The sequence below is a fragment of the Nicotiana tabacum genome, chromosome 17 (genome assembly GCF_000715075.1).
Source record: "Nicotiana tabacum cultivar K326 chromosome 17, ASM71507v2, whole genome shotgun sequence".
Taxonomy (NCBI): domain Eukaryota; kingdom Viridiplantae; phylum Streptophyta; class Magnoliopsida; order Solanales; family Solanaceae; genus Nicotiana; species Nicotiana tabacum.
Window position 1 is genome coordinate 94,487,389 of NC_134096.1, and position 22,503 is coordinate 94,509,891.

Genomic DNA, 22,503 nt, shown 5'->3' on the forward strand with positions numbered 1-22,503 from the left:
AAAGGAAGCTCATGGTCTTTGTTATCCCTTAATTCTGATCATTTAGCTTCATGGTTAATATATTAACATCAATGCTTATGGACCATATTGCGTTTAAGCTAAATTGTGGAAGCTGAAAGTATCAGGATGCAACAAAAAATCCGTTGTCATGTCAAGTAAGATTTCAAGAACCAACAAAATGAAGAGATGACCTATACATTTACAGGACTTAAAAAACAAAAGAGAAATGTAGTAAATAATAGTTGCAGAATCAAGACTGAAATCAAGCTGATTATCAAGTATGGCATGCTTTGCTGAATTTGCTTCTAAAAGAATACTACACAAAAGGCAAACTCACCTCTAAGTTATCATTTAACAAAAAAGACCAAACAAAGAGAATAAGAGATCAGAATTCACTACATGCCTTCTGTTCTTCTAAGCCATGGCAAGTCCATACTAGAAGGAGGTCGATCGTCCATTTGAAAGTCTGAAGAACTCGCGAATTTGCCTCTTTTCGACCATAGCCAAATCTTGGAAACAGAATAGCTATCTGTTTTTCTCCCAATACCTATCTTTTTCCCCTCGTTATCTGCGTCAATTGATGGATTAGGATCCTTCTCAACCAAATTGGCTCGATTCATATTGTTTGCCTTCCGTTCACTGCTCAAGGCTACCTTAAGATTAACATCACCAACCACATACTGATATGAACCCATTGAAAAGCACCTTCTAGCATCCAAATTACTACTACTGCTTTCTCCTACACCTTCTCCTTCCCCTGCCCCATTATCCAATTTTCGAAACTTACCAAGTCTCACAGGAAAGGTCGCTTTAGCACCTGCAACTTCTTCTATTTCAATTGTTTTATGAGAAGTGGAGAACTCATGATCCGCATTACCACGATATCCATCATCTTCTCTTGGCTCATCGAAATCAAACATTGGATTTTCTATTGGAAACCCGGGATTGTAAAGGGCTCCTCGACAAAGGGGGCATGTTGAGTTTGAGAGGAGCCAAGTATCAATGCAGTTGATATGAAAAGCATGGCTGCAAGTAGGGAGCAATCTCAATTTGTCCTTGTCAGAGAATTCACACAAACAAACAGCACAATCAAATGGCTCTTTAGGACCCACAACTTCTTTGTACATAAAGACAGGCAATGCATCAATAAATGCTTGATCCAAACCAGAGTCATGTAAATGGAATAGCTGCTGTAACTGTCTTTGTAAAGCATCTGAAGTAGAAACTTCAGGGTATCCATTAGACTGAGATGATGCTGAAGAAGAAGGGTGTTTGATAAGGAATCTAACTAGCAAGTGGAGTAGACCAGATATGAAAAATAGGACAGCTAATATTACTATAATAAAAAGAACAGCTGGACTAATTTTGTTGGAAGAACTAGAAGTGTTTGGTTCATTGTGAAAATTAGAACTTGAGCCAAATGAAGGAGGAGATGGGGGAAACAGAGGAGGGGGATATGTAAAGACACCATCTTTTTTATGTTGAATCCAAGAATTTTTCAAATGGGTATGACCAGAAACCCATCTTTGTGACCTAACTTGAGCAAATGAACAAATCATCTTTAACAACACATTCAAAAAAACCAAATACCAGCAACTTTTCAACTTCTTTTCACCATCTCTGAACCAAAAAATCCAACACCCGAAATCACAAATTTTATCCTCAGATTCAAGAAAATGGTGGTTGCATCAGAAAGTTGCAATCTTGCAGCAGGTTGGGGCGGTGGTAAGGCAGCAATATTTTAATTGCTTTATTTCACTGACAGTGCAAATAACAGCAGATAGTGATGAAACCAAGCAGAAAATGCTAAAGGCAGAATCTTTACCTGTCTTGATTTCCACTTAGTAGGCACCATTATTCAGGACATAATAATACTTATAAGAACCCCTTAATATTAAAAATCACTTCTTGTAGCAGCAAAACCTTAAACACTTAGTACCTAATGAGGATCTTGAAATACCTTATACAGCAGAAATAAGGAAAAAGTTTGAATATTTGAGCCTACACCTCTTCTCTCTCTCTCTCTCTCTCTCTCTCTCTCTCTTTCTATATGTTTAACAATTTCTACCAAACTACAGAACAGAGAGTGTGTGTGTGAGAAAATATAAATAAATAAACAAGGGAAAAATGAGAAGTTGGGTTTCTGTTTTTGAACTGGAAAAGGACATTGACTTATTTGGAAGCCAAAGGCTGGCACTGACAAGCGTCACTATTCTCCAAAATAAACAGTAAACAATGCCATGAAATAAAAAAGAAACAGTAAAGAGTGCCAAAAAGAAATACTCAGTACTGTCGCACTTTTTAATTCCTTAAATAAAAGATTAAAGGTAAAGGGGAAAAAAGTAAAGGAGAAAAAAAGGGGGAAAAGAAAAAGGAAAAAAAGTTTCAAATTATGCACTTTCCCAAAAAACTCACATATTTAAGTAGGAAATAAATAAGATTTAATTGGGAAACATTAATGATGAAATAACTGAAATGGAAATATTATTATTATGATTCGAATAGCATTCAACTGGAATGTACTTATACAAGTTTCAAATCTCAAACTCGCGCCTGGTGATTTTATTCACACATTTAATAAGAAATAAATAAGATTTAATTGGAAAATATTAATGATGAAACGATTAAAATGAAAATATTTCATTACGATAAGAATAGCAATGTCTTAACTACTAGAATTAGCCTCTAATTACTAATATTTCCTTTAATTAGGTATGTTGACGATATTCTTACACAATTAAACGTCTCCCTTTCAAAAATGTTTTTTTTTTTTTGGTTTAACTTTCTTGAAGTTTAAGCAAATGTGACATACGTTTTGCAAGTTTAAGAAGATTAGATTCCTTTCATACTGCATTGGATCTGAGAAAAATTTAAAAGGATTTAAATGCATAAATAATCGTTTGATATAAAATCTCCCAACTTGGAAGAATTTAAAATTTATATTTGTTTAACGGCTTTAAAAGTAGTAAGCATTATAATTAGCATATCGTGACAAATCAAGCCAAGCTGGAAAAATAAAATATATCTACATATATCACATGAATGTTAAATCAGTACTTTTGCAAAAGAAATGGTTTAAGCCAAGCCTCTTAATTCCCTTTTCTAGAAAATTACGTGTAAATGATGATGATGGTTTATTTAGCTGTCACTTATTGAAGGATAAGACTATATATGCAAGTAGGCTGGTTTATCTTTATTAAGAAGGCAATTAATTAGGTGAAGAATATATGAAAACAAGTGTTAGTTGTTGATAAAGGGATAATAAGCACATTATAATCCCCACATTGCACCACACGATGCGCTTACCTTCTTCTTGAATCATCAACAATGAATCAATAATTTGTTATTTCGTGATTGTGACTTCACATAATAAGTTGCTAATACAGACATTAGGGTTCCTAAAGTCAAATTCATAATTACCTACTTCCACATTATATATGTGGTCATTCAAGCTTATAAGTCTAAATTCCAACATTTTGTCTTTGAGTTGTTTACTTGGTTGCACAAAACAAGTCTATTTCATGGTTCTAGGCCCAAATTCATTTTGGCGCACTTTATCTCAAGGCCCAAAGAAGTTAACTTCTACGCGATCTATATGAAAATAACTTTGCATGGGCAGCCCGATGCACAAGGTATCATGGGCTCATGCAGGATCTAGGAAAGAGCCGCATTTCATATGGTACATATGATGTAGACAACTTATTCTGATGCAATCATTTGTGGCTGCTTCTTCGCATGTGGAGGGTATTTTTGTAAGCAAACAATTCTTAAAAAAATTATGCAATGCATATTATTTTTAATATACAAAACCAAACAATTAATAGAAAATAATCCAAAAATAACTAATCTCAATATTACTAATACACTATATTCAGTATTATTCTTACACACCCTACTAAACTACCCGTCAGTGTGCAGTATCAAATTCAACGCTAATAAGATCATGTTAGATATTCAATTGATGTGGCATGTCCACGGAAATTGAGGCCAACCAAGTTTTGTCAAAGTATTTCAAATGATATGTTCCAAGTCCGAACCAATCAAAAACGCCTTCATCACATTCCAAGAGGTTCTTCGTAAAGTCAAAGGATCTGCAAGATAGCCAAGAGAGTACTCTGGAGAACACTAATTTCAAGATCCTCATCAAAAAAATATTCAGTCATTTAAATGAAGTTCAACTTTCTATATCCTTTTTTTTCTCTTTTTTTTATTAACGAATCGGAATGACAAATAGGTGAATTTTAGATGCCATTTACAATATCCTTTTTCTAGCTAATATTGAAAAGGAGAGGTCATTAAAATAACTGAGCTTATTATAGTACACAAGACAATACTATAGACAAACAAATGCCAACTTGATTAATGACATCACCCTATACCCACACAAAACAAAACAAACATTGTCAATTTAGTACGGAATCATGTGTTTTGAGTCACTTGACACATACCAGTCATCTGAAAAGCTATTCTCATGTTTTTCATCTATGAAAAGCAACTGTCTTTTATCAGATTCTGAACAAGATTTCATTATTTATCATAGAATAGAGCACTGAGCAGCAACACTGAGAGTGTAAAGAAGAGAAATGGTTATAATGGAGATGCAATCTTGGTCAAAGGATGTTTTCCCTTTTGTTGCAATGGTGTTGGTGGAATGCTGTGAAATGGGAATGATTACACTTGGAAAAGCAGCTATGAATGATGGAATGAGTAATCTTGTTTATGTTGTTTACTATAATGCCCTTGGTACCCTTCTTCTTCTTCCTTTCTTAATCTTCCATAGGTGCAGGTTTGTCAAAATCAAATGCTCTTCTGCTATTTTTTTGTGATTACTTCTTTACTTTTTAGTAGTTCAAATTTCTATCTTTTTTTTTCCAGAAGCAATATGGCTCCTATTACATTGTCTATACTGTGGAGATTCTTCCTTCTTGGTCTGTTGGGGTATTGTACAAATTTCTTCTCTGTTTTATTGTTATCAAATTGGGGTCTTTTCGATTAAAACAAATAAAATCAGAACTTTGCTTGTAAACTCTATTGCAGAATATGTTTGCTGCAGGTCCTGGCCTATACAGGTATCAAATACAGCTCTCCTACTCTGGCAGCTGCTTTAGGGAATTTGATGCCTGGTTTTACATTTTTGCTTGCCATCATTTTCAGGTATAGGACTGCCAAATTGGGCTTAGCCAACTTCTACTTTTTGTTAGATTCAGCTTGTTTGGATGATTGTTATCTATAGTATTGTATGCTGTTACTTTAAATACAATATTTATTTTGATTGTTACTTTAATTTTGTTGTATCGTATCGTTAAATACATCGTTATGTAACGACGGAAAGTGTCACTTTATAAAACGACGGATTTGGTATGGTGGCGTCGTTTCTTTGCTTTTTTCCTCTCATCTTCCCTTTCTTTATTATTAAATAATTATATTTTATTCTTTATCCTACTTTTTTATATAATAATTCTATTCTGTATCCTATTTTTTCTTAGTAATGTTGCAAGTTTATTCTTCATATTTTTAGTGCGTGATATCATGAAACCAGGGGCGGAGCCAAAGTGTTGTTTGCGGGTTCGGCCGAACCCAGTAGTTTTTGTTCAAACCCTATATTTGTATTAAGAAATTCAATGAATATGTACAAATTATTAATTTAGAACCCAGTAACTTAAAATGATTATAATCTCGAACCCATAAGGTTCAAATCCTAGCTCCGCCTCTGCATGAAACGACGGCAAACGATACAATCTATCCAAACATTGTCTTTATCTAACAATACAATACAATACAGTACAATACAATACGATACATTATGAAACGACATGTAACAACAATCTAAACATGATGTTAAGTAACATGCTCATACAGTATAAGGACTCTTATATTATCAGTTAGCTTAACATATTGTAGTAGAATAACTACCATTTTTATTAGGTAACCAAGTAATGTTTGTCGTAGAAATTTACCTATAATTATTTTATAAATGACCAGGCTGTATAAATATATTTTATACTGTTAGTGCAGTAAACTCACTTTTGTTTCTGAGTCAGAGTCCGCAGTTAGGTGTCTCCAGTACTTTTTTTTTTGGTTTCTTACCCGGTGTCCGCCTTGGCGTAACTCGTAAAGTTGTCATGTGACCAGGAGGTCACGGGTTCGAGCTGTGGAAACAGCCTCTTGCAAAAATGCAGGGTAAGGCTGCATACGATAGACCCTTGTGGTCCGGCCCTTCCCCGGACTCCGCGCATAGCGGGAGCTTAGTGCGCCAGGCTGCCCTTTACCCGGTGTCCGGTACTCGCATTGGAGCATGACTATATCTGGATTCGCACTGCGTAGGACCCCATTGGGGGGAAGTGCTCCCTGCCAAGATTTTTCCATACCCAAGGCTCGAACCCGAGACCTCTGGTTAAGGGAAGAGCAGCCCCATCCGCTGCACCACATGGTGTTTCCAGTACCCAAGTTATTTTCTCAAGGCATATGCAAAAAGTTGTTATCTTCTGATTTAAACACATATCTTTTGATAGTGCTGCAAAACCACTAGCTTCTGCCACTAAATAGCCTGGTCTTTTGGACCATGAGCTTTTTTCCCTCTAAAATAGTTGAATAGTAGAAGTGATACTATGCAAGATTGCAAGTTTTTAGTTGTATCTAGTGGTTCACATGTTCAGAATTTCTCAAGGTTTTTGCAAAATTTTCAGGATGGAGAAGTTAGATATAAGAAAGGCTAGCAGTCAAGCAAAATCTCTTGGCACCATAGTGGCAATTATTGGAGCATCTATCATGACTCTATACAAAGGGCCAAAACTACTTGGATCATCTACTTTACCTTCTCATTCATCTCATCATCACTCTTTACTTTCACAAGAATCAAATTGGCTACTGGGAGGTCTTCTCATTACCATCACCTGCATCATGTCTTCTGGATGGAACATTCTTCAGGTAAAACATATTACATGTAATTCAACAATGAGAATGAATTTGAAGTTAAAAACCATCTTCACAATCTTTCAGAGTTAGCAGTGTGTTTCGTGTATGTAGGACTTATTTCAGTTAATGATAATGCCGGTAGAACATCGTGGAAACAACCTCTTGCAGAAATGCAGGGTAAGACTGTGTATAATAGACCCTAGTGGTTTGGCCTTTTCCCCGATACCGCGCATAGCGGAAGCTTAGTGCACCGCGCTGCCCCTTTTTATACTGCCTGTAGAACATGTCATAGTAGAGGATGCTTCAATCTGTTTCCAATTCATACCTCATAAGTCATAAAAATTCATTTTGCCTCTAGCAACCTTTTGGTAGGCTCGATTCATTTTACACTTACTAGAATTTCACTTACTACTTAGTGCCTAAATCCTTTAATTGTAGACTGCTAAGTTGCTCCGACATGGCAGTTTAGGTGTCGTACCCGTGTCGACACGACACTAGTATGAGTGTGGGTATGGGATCCGTACCGGATCTGGTCAAATAATTTTTGGTACTTTGACCGCGACGGCCGGAAAAATTCGAGACGAGATACAATTTGATTCTCCGAGGTTAAATTTGAAGAAAACAACATACCTTATCTATGAAATCAATCATTTATTTACCTACAACTTGAGAATAAAAAAGAAATCCACACTTTACAAGCTATACATAAGTATTCGACAAAATTTCTCATAATTTAGATATTTTTTTATATTTTTTGAATTATATTTAGCCGGATCCCCGCACCCGTATCCGTACTAGGATGATATCCCCGAATCTTAGAATTTACATCTCGAAGGATCCGACCTCTAGATCCGCACCCGTGTCAAACACCCGCACCCGTGTCCAAGCAACGTAGGTAGACTGTCGTCATCTCAACCATTTTAACATTACTGTGGCTGCTAATTTGATATTGGTTTATAGATAAGCAGGTTTATATCTCAGAATTAGGACATTATTACAAATTCATTTCATGTTGTACTCGTTTAGACAGATACGGTGAAGAAATACCCTGAACAAATGACAATAGTGTTCTTCACTTGCTGCTTTGGGAGTATTCAGTGTGCAATTTTAACTCTGGTATTAGAAAGAAATCCAGAGGCATGGATGGTGAAGCCTGGGATTGGAATTATAGCCATTGTTTTCTCAGTAAGAAATTTGATGCTTCATTTTCAGTTCTCTTCTGCACCTTGTTCTTTAACAGATATCTGATTCTGTTTTCTTACACACTAGGCTGTATCTGGAAGTGTGTTTCGTTACAACGTTTTGACATGGTGCTTGGACAAGAAAGGTCCTCTTTATGTAGCGATGTTCAAGCCCTTGGGAATGGTAATTGCAGCAATCTTGGGGATCCTATTTCTTGCCGAATCACTCCATTTAGGAAGGTATATATAAAGCCATTCTTTTCCTCATGTTTACACATGATTGATCAATTAGCTTTGAGTTGCTTCTAGTTATATTACAAAAACTAGGTTGACAAACGGACACTACTAGTTTAGGCATAACTACTATTGCGATTAATACTACTACTAGTTTAGGTATAGCTACTGCTACTGCTACTACTACTAGTACTACTTCTACTTCAACTGTCGCACCCTGCTCCCTGTAATACTCTCTTTGTTTAATGTTTAAGTTTTTCTTTTGCTGACCATAAAAAAAGCTTGGGTTGCTTGCAAACAAATTAATGCATCTGCAATTCTCTTTTCCGCTGTATTGTAATTTATAATTACATGACTCATCTTCCTTCTGGTTTTGAAGTATTAGTTTTTAATGCACATATATAATTTCATGAAGTAAATTTTTTGTTACAATGTGGTGGGCAGTGTTATAGGAGCAGTTATCATATCTGCTGGATTTTATTCTGTGCTGTGGGGAAAGGCCAAGGAGATCAAGTCAATGCTTGAGATTGAGGACACTGTTTGTATAATTGACTCATCAAGCCAAAGAAGCCCTTTATTGCAAAAGTAAATTTCATTAAAAAAACACATAAAATAAAGTGTTACTTATGGCCCTTTGACTATGCTGCTCAGCCATGTTAATTAACACTACCCTTTCACAAGTATTTGAATGCATTGGCGAGTGCTGCTTAATTTCAGATGAAGATGATAAAGGCTAGTGGATGAGGCGTCAGATAAACGAGACGCAAATTAGCCACAAGTAGACCAGTACTACATAGAAGAAATGGATTCATGATTTAAATTTGAAGAATTCAATATTTTTATTTATACGATTGAACTCTGTAGAATTTAATATTTATAGAAATTTTGGTTTTTCAAATATATATTTATGCTCAATGGAAAATGTTAGGTTCAATTGAACTCATGTTGCATCCGCCTCCACTTAATAGGCGTATGTGCCAAAACATATTGCATCCAAAAACTCTTGAAGAAAGCAGATAATTAGCTTAATTAATACCAGCAAATATTTTTAACCTCCAATAAAGATTGTCTGTTTGCATAATTATATCATTTGGTTAAACGTTGTTAGGGCAGAAATTCGCTATCCAGAAATCTACCCCTTTCGAGGAGTGCAGCTTAATTGATTAGTCTACTTCCTGGAATTCTGTCACTCTATAAGTATTAGGAGTATTCAAGTGACAGAAAGTTATTACTTTATAATTTATAAGTGTTAGGATATCGACTCACATGTGGACTTTTACCAGGCTAAACTGCAAATGCTACTCTATAAAAGAGAAAAAAATACTTATCTATTCCGTGTTTACAGCAAAATAGTAAACACTTTTTGTTTGTTGGAAATATTGAATGAAGATAAGTACTATTCACCCGATAAAACGGAGGACTAGTCTTCTTGTAGTAGTAACCTCCCCATTGGCTTCGTTTAACGCCCTCAACAAAGTCGCAAGTTCTAGTAGACAACATATAAGGAAGAAAGATTTGATTATTTGCTTAAGATAATATTATGATAATATATACCGCTGAATTAAAGATTTGATTCGGTCAAAAGGGGTTGGTTAAAGCTAGAATATTATTTACTTCAGATACTTTTTTTCAGAAAGAAAAGAAAAAACAGACCGGTTATTAATGATTTCAAAGAAGAGAGGGAAAAAGTGATCAATGGAGAAGGAGAACGATGCAAAGTGAAATATACATTCACCATTCACTTGGGAATTTAGATATTTAGGTGAAACACATGTCAAAGCTGGAACATAGAAGTTCTATGTTTGAATTTTAAGTCACACATTAACAAAAAAAAAATAAAAAAAAATCACTTGTTTGGTTAAAAAAAATCAAGCCTACACATGAAAGATTTTTAGATCATGAATAATACTCCTATAATTAAAAAAAATCCAATTTCTTAAAATATTTAATTCTCTTATCGCATACTTTGAAGTGTTCTCTAGCGTACCTTTGATCCGTAGAGCGAAAACCTTTCCACATGCAACTTTCAAATCATTGTGGCTTATACAATTACACTTACAAGCAAAATCTTAATTTGACTTTGTGAGTTTAATCTCCTTATTCCTTAATGCACTTTTGTTTCAAAACAAACAGAAGGGTTCAATTTAGGATCTTCGCTACTGCTTTTTTTTTTCTTCCTTTTTTTTTTTTGATATATGTTTCTTATTTGGGAGTTGGGATTTGGCAAGACCATCAAATTTCCAATTTCGTTAGGCATCTCTCTTTGGATGATTGGTTCGTTTAATGACCCTTGCATTATTTAGCCGCTAAAAGTACCAATAATTGAAGGAAAAAGCGCATTGTCTAAATAGCAACTATCAAAGTGTCAGCATTCACCATCTACAGTTGCATGTCACTCCAACCTTCACTTGTTCTTTTCTCTTTTACGTGATAGAAAGCCAAAAATATACAATTTGTAGTGCTGGGCACAATATTTATATTAAGTCAATAAATATAAATTAGTATTTCATTCATTTCAATTTATGTGAATTTATTTCTTTTTAGTCCGTGCCAAATAGAATGATCTCTTTACTTACTTGGAAATAATTTACCTTTATGCAATGATTTATAGCTACACAAAATATATGTGTCTCATTTTACACCACAAGTTCAAAAGTCTTCTCTCTTTTCTTAAACTCCGTGCCCAGTCATATGAGTTCACATAAATTGAAACGGAGGGAATACAACATCATACCTTAATCATGGTAATGGATGTGTATTTTTAATTAATTTTTTAACCATTAAGATTAAATTATTTAATTTAATATAAATATTATGTGCGGGTAAATTTTCTACCTAAAGGTAGATTGCCCCTTGTCACAAAAAGGCAGAATAGTCACACGCCTTTATCACTCCCACAAGCAACTCTCATTTCTTTTTGAGGATAACTCCTACTTAGCGTGCCGATCAATCTAATCTTTTTATCTTCAATTAGATGCCAATTACATGCTGCTATGCAACTTGGTGTCTAAAATCAATATCCTTTCCTCAAAATATATGTGATCAATTATTAAATCAATCAAAGCCCAGAAGAATTTTGCAAAAATAAAATTATATACGGTCAAAACCGAGTTTGCCTTTCGAGATTGGAATATGGATGAAGATTCGTCATCGTAATATCGAGCCATGATTCGAAGTTTGATTGTCGAGTTCGAGACTCAAAGATCGACCGATACTGAGCTCGAGTCAATATCAAAGCTCGAGGTCCAGAGATCGATCAATATCGAGCTCGAGTTAATATCAAGGGTCGAGGGTAAAGAAAACGACCAATACCGATACCGGCCAAGACCGAGATCGAGCCAAGAGACAAAGAGCCGTTATAGCCGTACTAGGGAAGAGAATCTCGGCGGAAATCAAGGAAAAGCTAATTAATTAATCTATCATGAGATCCTTACTATGTATTTTTAATTATATCCAAAGTAGGATTCCTCCACTATATTAAGAGTGGCTATCATTTGTAGACACATTCATACTCTCACATTCAGAGATTATTGAGATTTACAGAACATCTAGCAAATATTATTTTTTTTGGGTTTTTGATATTGATTCATCTTATTTATTTATCAATCATTCTCTACTCAATTTGGGTTTGTATTCATTCTTTTTTACGGTAAATATTCGATATATCTCTACTTATTTTTCCAATTTGTACCAAGTTATACAACGTATCTTTAGAACTACGTATAAATTCAACTTTATCCGTTTTTCGGATAAACAAAAATAAAGTAAACAGAAGATCCAAATGGATTTGTAGAATATTAATTTAATAATTAACGATGATTAAATTTGAAAACCATTCGTTAGGCGCCGCGCTACTTGTAAAAATACTGCTTCGAGATAAACTAAATATGTTTCGAGAAGCCCCACGAATGTCAAAAAATATTGTGGGGACGGGCTGGTCATCCACATTCAGGAGCTAGTGGAGAGAGAAGCCCCACTAATGTCAAATTTAAAGTCATGAATCTCTCGTATTGACGTACTCTCCCTGATATAAAATGGGAGAAAGGGATTTTTCTTTTCTTTTTTTTTTTGCAAGGGAAGGAAAATTGGGATATGGAATCTTAAGACTTCCTGAAAATCAAAGACAAACGAGAGTTTCTGTAGCTAGACTTTAATTTTAAAAAAGTGTATTCTAATCGAGATTCTCCGAAAATAGATTAATAGAGTGTGTTAAGAGCCTACGATTGATATATTGAAATCAATCCTTATTTAAGACGGGCTCACTTGTCAAACTGATTTTTTTGAGTTTGGCAATCATAAATGATTAGCACTGTTGATCTTGCCTTGTTTTAATTACAAATTGTAGTAATTACGGAGCATGTTTGATTCGAAAAACTTTCGCAAGTTGAAACTTGAAAATATAGTATGATTTGGAAAATTTCAAAAGATTCTTGTTGATAAATAGGTCATGGTTAGAAAATGAGTTATGCAACTTCTAAGAGGAGAGAAAATGACATTTGAGGTGGGACCTAAAGAATATAAAAAGAGAATAAAGATTACAACTTTCAATATAATCTTAGCTACAAAAACAGTTACTTTAACTCTGGTCCCTAAACTGTTAGTGGAAACCAATATATATATGCGTATTAGACACACACACTCCTATGATTAATTATTTATTTGCTACCAGATTTTCAGGTAGAGCTCATGTCCGCCACGCGTAGCGTTCGATAATTTTGGAAGCAAGACGTTGAAGTTTCGAGAGAGAAAAAAGAGAAGAAAAAAATGGCAAGCAATAATGGAAGAATTAGAGAATCAACTTTTTACAAAGAAGTGGTACCATTTGCAGCTATGGTGTCTATGGAATGTATAAATGTTGGATTAAACACACTTTACAAAGCTGCTACTAACAAAGGAATGAGTAATCATGTCTTTGTTGTTTACAGTTATGGTCTTGCTGCTGTTCTCCTTCTTCCTTCTCCCTTTTTCTCAACCAGGTTTCTTTTTTTTTACTCTCTGTTTTCTCAAGTTTTTGGCTCGGATTTTGATCAATTGTTATATGTGTAAATCTTATCAAGAATCTGATAGGGGTTGAAAATTGGAAATATCTGACTGCAGATCAAGAGTACTTCCACCCCTCAACTGCTCAATTCTTGCCAAAATATTTCTTCTTGGAGTTATCGGGTACCTTTTGACTTTTTTCTTCTTCTTGTTTATCACTCTTAATCTGTCAATCTGCAGATATACTATATGTCAAAAAGTTTTCTTCTTTTCCTGCAAATTAGGATGATGATCAGATGTTCTTACTCTTATTTATGAGGAAAAAATCTATTGAATTCAATTAAAAGTCTGATTCAGGGGTCTAACTACTGCTGAACTAATTTAGAGACATCATACAGCCAACGCCAATAGAGTCGATTGATTGGTTGACCAATATACTGTAATTCTGTTTCAGGAAATTTATTCAGGATAAGTTCAATAAGAATTCTTGTAAATTTAATCCTCTTCATTATTCATGACAAACAATTAACCCAAATAGCTGCCCATCTAATTACTTAAATTAAAGATAACCGATAAAGATAAAATATATGCATAATTTATGTATTATATGCGCATAATTATATATAATCAATATATAATCTATATATATTACTAAAAAATATAAATAATAAATATAACCAGCTATTTATGTATATGTTATTTTTATAACTTTTTTTCATTACACAGGGATCTTAGAAGGGAAACGGGAGTGGGGCATTTGCGCGAATGGCCTTAGTGGGGCGTTTGCGTGAATGACCATTTTGAGGCCACTATTTAAATTCTTTCCTCTTCAGTGTGGTAGATTAAATTTATCAAAAAAGAAAAAATCCACCCAACTTTTATAGGCGAAGTTTTGCTCATTGTGCCAACAGTGTCAACATATAAAAAGTGATATCAGAATTAGTCTAGAACAAAATTTATGGACATGATTTTGTTTTCTTGCTTTTCGATAATATATACGTATTATATTATCGAAAATGCAGGTGTACATCACAGATAATGGGGTATACAGGAATTAATTATAGCTCTCCTACGCTTGCCTCCGCCATCAGCAATCTCGTCCCTGCTTTCACTTTTGTCTTGGCTGTCACTTTCAGGTTTTTGCTTCCTCTTCTTTTTTATCTCATGTCCTTTATTTTCAGTCGTTTTCCTTGCTTTTTTTGCGATCCCCACTATAATGACACTAGTGTTGTGTTCTCTTTCCTATTTGTCAAGTGGTCAACAACTTTGTCAGCATCCATCAATTTGTCCCAACCAAAAAAAATTAGTTAAACTCGACCAGGGTTACAGATATCTAACTTTTAGACTAAAGATTGCAGCTTTATTTTGTACTTAACTCAAAATTTTATGGCACCGTCCAACCACAAAGAAAATTAGATGAAATGGGTTTGGGGTTGTCTTAGAAGATTCATGAAATCTAATCAGGGAGAAACTTGTACTGAAGCATAGAATGATTTTCAATTCACAAAAATAAGTAAAGAAAGGGCAAATTGATGAAGTTAAGTTGTTTTAACATGGCAAAGAATTTCCTCAGCTTTCTGTTTTTTATTGTTTAGTAGAATAAATTTGATGCAGTGGAAGTGTTAATAAACAGGATGGAAAAGATAGAATTAAAAAGATCAAGCACTCGAGCCAAAGTCTTGGGCACAGTGGTTTCCATCGCTGGAGCTTTCGTAGTGACTCTCTACAAAGGCCCAAAATTATTAGTGGCGATCACGTCCACGCCCAAAATCCTTAGCCAATCTCTCAGATCATCCCAATCGAATTGGATGCTTGGCGGCCTTTTCCTCACAACTGAATATTTTTTGGTTCCTATGTGGTACATTGTTCAGGTGAAATGCAGACTTAGTTCTTGAATAGAGAGCTACCCTTTTGCAACAAAACGAAATAACTGAATTTGAGTCATTTAATTTGATGACAGACATGGATTATGAAAGAGTATCCAGCTGAAGTGACTGTAGTTTTCTTCTACAACTTGTGTGTGAGCTGCCTAGCTGCTATTGTAGGATTTTTCACTGAACCAGATTCCAACAAATGGCGAATTAAACCAGATATTGCACTGGTCTCCATCCTATGCTCTGTAAGTGAATTGAGAAGTAGGTTTGATAGTACATCTTTGTTATATATATATATCAGGCAATGCATTCTCCAGCAAATCTAAATCAATGCAATTGGATGTCCAATTCGGGCATATATGACGTGGCCAATCATTTGATGTGAAAAGCCTACCACTACGCTTTCCCAAGACTACCAAGTTGTTGTCTTTTAGCCGTCCATGTATAGAGATGGCAAATACATGGGTCGGGTCAAATTTGGACAAGTTAAAACAAACCGGCAACGGAAACTTATCAAAGTTGGATCAAAACGAATAAGGTCAAGATGAGTAAAATAACGGGTCATAACTTAATCTGTCAAACATGACCCTACTTCTCTTTTTAACTTGTTTTTAGCTTTTAACAAAATTGTGAAAGTCAATGTATTTTTTCATATATTATTAGCTTAAATTCTTCCAAATTTACATAGTCTACAGTCTCCAAATTTGCTTTTGTGTTTTTGGGTTTTGGTTGAATTTTGACTCGTCAAGTTACACTATTTTGATCCAACAGTTTGATGTGTCCTTTTGAATTGAACTCGTTGAGTCAAGTCAACAATCGGCTCATAACGCAACCCGCTTGGAATTGGACCGATTATTAACATATGAGTTGATTTTGCTAGCTCCTTTCTTGTGTGACAAAATGATGTGTGCTGCATTACACAGGGAATTTTGGGCTCATCCCTAAACAATACAATTCACACCTGGGCTTTGCGCGTCAAAGGACCAGTGTATGTAGCAATGTTCAAGCCACTGTCCATTGCCATTGCAGTTGCCATGGGAGTCATTATCCTAGGAGATACTCTTTATTTGGGAAGGTACTAACTCCTCAACACATTTATTTTCTTTCACAATATATGTCATCGTCGATCTAATATACTACTTTCTGCTTTGACAATTAGCGTCCTGGGAGCGACAACTTTCTGCTTTGACAATCAGCGTTCTGGGAGCGACTGTAATTGCCATTGGATTCTATACTGTAATGTGGGGAAAGGCAAAAGAAATGCCTGAATACGATGATTCTAGTGATCTTGAGTCTTCTTCAGCTCAAAAGTTCCCCTTGTTACACAATTACAAAAATGAAGGCATCTCAAACAAGTAAACATGTTAGATAAACTCATCAAGCAGAAAGGCAAGTCACACAAAAAGCGCGCTGTTTCTGCAAAGCAAGAAAGAAGCTATTTTCTATACACAAGGGTAGCAGTTTTATAGGAAGAAACAAAAGGCTGCTATTGGGAGAAGCCGAGCAGCAAACTGTTGGCATATATCCTTGTTTTGTACAGCTCTTTTGAAACAACATGCTCAACTTGTATCTCAGGAATGAACTAAAGCCTATTCTAGTGAACAAAAATGTATCAGGTATATAATCAAGGCATTGCTAATTAATCAAAATTAAGCAGGATGTGTGCATCCTTTCTGTACTTCAACAGGCTCGAATGTACTTCTTTATTCTAAGAAAGATTGTTAAACCATAATGATTCTGCTTATATTCTATAATTCATTTCCACAATTCCCAGAATTAATTGCAGCATCTATCTACAGAGTGCTCTCAAAATTAAACACTAAAACTTGCCAGGATATGGTTGGCAAGGTGGCAGAATCAACTTAAATGGATTGGACTCATTTGTTGACTTGATCCAACATGTTGAATCCAAAACGATTTATCAATCTATTGGTCAGATGAGTCAAAATAGTGTATCCGGCGGGTCCAACATACAAAATCGAACTTGAAGATTAGGAATTAAGTAAATTTGAAGGGGAAAAAAAACATAAGCTAATAATTTAAGAAAAACATCCATTTTCATTTTTCTTTTCTTCTTCATATGTTGGAATTACATGACAACCGGATATCTTGGACATATTGGGCTGCATATAGTTTAGCTAGTTGGGCCACAGGCCCATTCTCTTTATTTATTTGATCCAATTTTTTATTCTTTGTAATAAGAGGCCCACTCTATAAATAGGCCTTAGAGAACATTCTGGACAATTTTTTGGGCATAATTTTTAATACATAGATTTTTCATTCGTTTTTTGCTTTCACTTCTCTCTCTAAAAACCCTAACCATGGCTTTATCAAATCCGGTCAATCTCTGAGTTTAACATAGTATCAGAGCCATGAAATCGTTGATCCTTCATCTTCTAATCTCAGCGGTGTTACCCCTTGCCGATTTAGTTCCTTAATCACCGAAATTTCTCATCTGTTTTTCGCCGGTCTCGCGGTCGGAGTTTTCTTCTGGTTTTGTTTGTTCTACTAGTTTTTCTGCTCAATTAGCTTGGGGCGTCGTCAATTTCTAGGAGACTCCTATGATTCATCTATTCATCGGAGTTTTTGGAGGTTTTCTTCGAAGTTAGGGTTTCAGATCTGAGTAATCTTCAAGGCCTTTTACTTCTTCATGTCGCGAAGAAGTTTGGTACACTCTTTTCTATTTCTCTACATCTATTGACTTTGTTGTGTTAGGTGATTGTCTGTTGTTAGAAATTAGTATTTTTTTTTTTGAGAAACTTTCTTAAAACCATAGGTCCAGTTCAAATATTGCTCCTTATGTTCCTGAACGTACTAGTCCCTCGTTCCTCCTTCCTTCCGATATCCCAGGCGTATCTCTTGTTAGTGTGCCCTTCTCCGGGATAGGTTTTGGGGGTTGGAAGCATAATATGATAGTTTCTCTGTTCGCTAAAAGCAAAATAAGTTTTATAGATGGTTCGTGCACTAAACCTGCTGAGACCTCTCCACAGTATAGGCAATGGGATAGATGTAACAACATGGTTATATTATGGTTAACCAATTCTTTTTTCCGGACATTGCAGAGAGTGTACAATATTCAGAGACAGCTGAGAGTATTTGGAAGTAATTAAATAACATATATGAGACCGTTAGTGGTACTAAAGTCTTTGAAATTAAAAGAGAACTTTCCTCCACTTACTAGGGATGCCTAGATGTTGCCTCCTACTTTAATAAACTTAAGAAAAATTTGGATGAGCTGGAGATCATGCGCAGCAGTCATGCTAGTGCTTGTGCTTGTGCTGCTAAAGAAGGTCTCCAAAAAGAAAAGGAAGAAGATAAGTCATCAATTTCCAATGGGTCTAAATGAAGTTTATGTAGGAGTTAGAAGCAATATCCTAATGATGCACCCATTGCCATCCCTTGATAATGTCTACAATATACTACTCTAAGATGAAAAATAAAGACAAGTCCTTCCAAATGCACAAGCTTATTCTGAATCAGCCTATTTCCATGCAAATGCCAATAAGTTTCCTCCTCAATTCTCACCTCAGCAACCATATCCACAGAAACTAAAATTTGATCAACCTAGTCAGAGATTTAATTTTGATCACAACAAGGCTTTACTTTTTTGCAAGTACTGCAAGAAGCCTGGTCATACAATTGAAAAATGCTATAAGTTACATGGTTTTCCCCAGAATTTCAAGTTCACAAAGGGTAAAAAGTTTGGTACTGCTGCTAATGTTGAAGGGCAGTCTTCTGGGGTTCCTGATCATATTCCTTCACATCCTGAGGATTCACTGGTACCTGGTTTAATCAGAGATCGGTATACTCAGTTGATGAGCCTACTTCAGCAATCTAGTCTCAATAAATCATCATCTCAACCTGCCATTATGGGTTCTGCAAATTTTGCTGGTAGTTCATCTTCCTTGCCTTTGTGTTTGAATGGTAATTCTAATGTGTACATGTTAACTAGTATAGCTGGAATGATATGAATAGTGGATTCTGGAGCCACTGACCATATGACTTCAAATAAAACTTTTATTTTCAATATTACTCCCCATCATATTCTTTATCTAGTCTCTTTGCCTAATGGTTACAAAGTAAAGGTCACATGTACTGGGTCCCTTACTCTGCTACTTTCCCTCACTCTTCATCATGTTTTATACATACCTACTTTTCACTACAATTTGATTTCAGTAAGTAAAATGATTGTTCAATTCAAATGTTATATTTTATTCACATCTTATTCCTGTATACTTTTACATGCTCATTCTATGAACAAGCTTCTCGAGCTTGGTAGAATGGACCATGGACTATACAAATTCTACTTCAACCAATCTGCTTCTCCTGCACACCTCACCTCTGATAATTTTGATAACTCTGCATCTATTTCTCATAATGTCTTGGACAATATTAAACAGTCTACTCATGTTGTTTCTGATTCACTTGTTTCTAGCCTAATACCATAGCAAAAGTAAATGATTTTCTATTGAATGCAAATGTAGATGTTCTGGATTCTCTTCATAATTGTCACGACCCAAAATCCATGTGACCGGCACCCGGCACACTACCCAACCCGAGCAAACCAAACCATGTGATGCACCCAAATCATATGCATGAAAACCAATTTAACTGCGGAAGCTCCTTGAAAATTATATACATTTTCAAGTTAAATGATTAAATATTTTTCAATTCATAATCACATATGATGTCTTTCATGATAATAACAATGAGACTAAGTAAAATAAATATACTTTCATGTATGTTGTGTACAACCCCGTTATTACAACCTTTCATAACTATCTATGGAGCCTCTATACCAAAGAATAGAACCAACGGTTGGAGTAGTTCCAACAAAATAAAATAAGGAAGAACATGATAGCTACCACGAAATAAAAGCGGTGCTTCATAATACCTCAGAAAGAGAATCATCCTGGCCTGACCACATGCTACGTATCATATATTATCCTGAAACATGTAAAGTAAGCAGGGCCCTGGAGGGGGCCCCTAAGGGCTGAGTACACCACAACGGTTGTACTCAATAAGTGTCATAGACTCTCTCTAACTTAAGTTATTGGGACAAACTTTATAAAAATAATGCACCAATATTTGATATTAAACGATAAGAAATTTTATCAATTCACGACCCTTGTTATTTTAAATAACAACCAAGTGAGATATAACCCACAATATAAACTTTTAAAATATTTACATCAATCCAAGATTTTGGATAAAATCGTACAAAATCATTCTGTTTGCTTTAAGTCATCGAAATCACTTTCGGCTCCTTAGGCCTAAACATAAGAAAATCATCCTTACCTTTCACTGGGAGTACTATACCATCATCGACACAAGTAGGTCAACTAGGTTATGTACCTAGCGGCAAATATCATATACCCTACTTGCTCATGTCGTCTCATCGTAGTGCTGTACGAATCGACTCAGCCATGCTAATAATAGCACAAAATAGTACTCTCTCGAGGGAGAGCACTTTGCCGTAGTCTATACCACAAAGTGGTCATCTACGCCTACACTGGACACATGTAGTTTCATGACAACGAACACGATATATCCGAAGTCAATCTCGGTGAATACAAGTAACTCCCAAAATATTTGATACTTCAAAAATAGATTCATAGCATAATAGCATCAAATGATCTATTTTTATCAAATCATAGCATTTATAGTAAATCCAAATAATTTGAACAAAATTTAAATAAATAACCTTTTACATGCTAAAGCCTTTAGCAATTTAACATTAATCTTTAAAAGATACCACAAGTGCAATTATGTTCGTCAATTTTCAAAAGAAATACTTTCCATGAAAACTTATCTTTAGCACTCAAATATGTATACTCTTGTCAATACGTAAGTTTTGATAAAAACTTATAACATTTACCTTGAGTGTCACTTTGCCAATAAGATTTTAATTTTTTTTTTAATAAAACGGCATGACACTACATATGCAACATAATATTCTAGTACATGGAGACATCCGTACTTGTTTGTCCCCACAAGCACGAAAGCACATTTGCAAACAACTTAAGTATTAACTCCAAACATGCTTTTAGAGAAAGTCTCTCAAGAAGAGTAAGTTTTAATCAACTTACCTTTCGCTTCATTAACAATCACAAGCTTTCAATCCTCCTCCATCATTTCAATGTTGATTAAAATGCTCAACATCACCAACAAGTCAATATCTACAATTAGATATCCTAATTACATCAAAATATAACCTAAGATATTGATCAACATCCATATATGGCTTACAAATTGGCTACAAGTCTCTAACAACTCAAATCGCCAAATAGTTTTACATGCTAGACCATTCAACTTCATTCTTATGTTTTAATACCCATTCGAAGTCATTAATGATACTACATCAATTGTCCATTGCCACCAAGTTACTATTCATCGTCTTCCATAATCAACACTTGCAAAATATACAATTCGGGTGATTACTTAGTTGATCACTTCCATCTTTTGCTACCAAATAATTTCATAGGTTTATTGTATTCATAAATTTCATCATCAAGATTACCATTCATCTTCTCACTTATTTTCTCAAAAGTACTATTCATGCCATGAACTAGAATTTTATAATCCAATCTTTCAACCATTAAAACTTGTAACAAATGCTTCAAATACGTATAACTACTCATAATAAACGAGTTTGAAGTATTGGAATTACCTCTTCTAGAACAATCTTGAAAAATCACAACTTTGGTGATTTTTGTGTTCTTAAGGATATGATAAAGAAATCTAGTATTTGGATGTAAGAATGATGTTAGAACTCATGTATATTGAATAATAATCAACCCAAAACATCATTAACAACTTACCTTGGTTCTTTGGACTTTATTTGAGCTCAAAATCGTCCCTTCACCTCAAGAACCCTAACCCCCAAATACTCAAAATACTCCCCTCCCCCGACCTTGTATTTATAGGCCCAGATTTCTGGGTTTCGGATGTGGACCTGGATGCTTCGCATCCCCACTTCACTCCTCTTTAAAGTTCAGATGCGGACCTGGATGCTATGACAGCACTTCATTGCCAGCCTCTCTTTCGGACGCGGCCTCGGATGCTCCGCATCCGCTGGCTCCTCTGCCAACCTTTGGTAATTTGGTCATAAATTCTTGTATGAATGTCCAAATGACTAACAGTTTGAAGCGTTATAAAGTAGACTCGATGATCTTTCATTTGATAGGTTTTTACATATATATATATATATATATATATATATATATATATATATATATATATATATATATATATATATATATATATGTGTGTGTGTGTGTGTGTGTGTGTGTGTGTGTGTGTGTGTGTGTGTGTGTGTG

General features: G+C 35.0%; 3 protein-coding genes across 3 annotated transcripts; 2 read left to right on the forward strand and 1 right to left on the reverse strand.

Moving 5' to 3' along the window:
- Window positions 1-232: 232 nt before the first annotated feature.
- Window positions 233-2,159, reverse strand: LOC107766860 (RING-H2 finger protein ATL46-like). The gene has a single exon (XM_016585744.2). The coding sequence runs from the start codon at window positions 1,557-1,559 to the stop codon at window positions 396-398; it is 1,164 nt and encodes a 387-aa protein (XP_016441230.1). The 5' UTR covers window positions 1,560-2,159; the 3' UTR covers window positions 233-395.
- A 2,254-nt stretch (window positions 2,160-4,413) lies between these two features.
- Window positions 4,414-9,232, forward strand: LOC107766861 (WAT1-related protein At3g28050). Its single transcript, XM_016585745.2, has 7 exons — window positions 4,414-4,786; window positions 4,876-4,938; window positions 5,038-5,154; window positions 6,687-6,927; window positions 7,942-8,100; window positions 8,185-8,336; window positions 8,775-9,232. The coding sequence occupies exons 1-7, from the start codon at window positions 4,584-4,586 to the stop codon at window positions 8,917-8,919; spliced, it is 1,080 nt and encodes a 359-aa protein (XP_016441231.1). The 5' UTR covers window positions 4,414-4,583; the 3' UTR covers window positions 8,920-9,232.
- Window positions 9,233-12,962: 3,730 nt separating this feature from the next.
- On the forward strand, window positions 12,963-16,916 carry LOC107766862 (WAT1-related protein At3g28050-like). The gene is made up of 7 exons (XM_016585747.2): window positions 12,963-13,306; window positions 13,428-13,493; window positions 14,333-14,446; window positions 14,944-15,181; window positions 15,271-15,429; window positions 16,108-16,259; window positions 16,381-16,916. Exons 1-7 carry the CDS (start codon window positions 13,095-13,097, stop codon window positions 16,541-16,543), a joined length of 1,104 nt encoding a protein of 367 aa, XP_016441233.1. The 5' UTR covers window positions 12,963-13,094; the 3' UTR covers window positions 16,544-16,916.
- The last annotated feature ends 5,587 nt before the right edge of the window (window positions 16,917-22,503 follow it).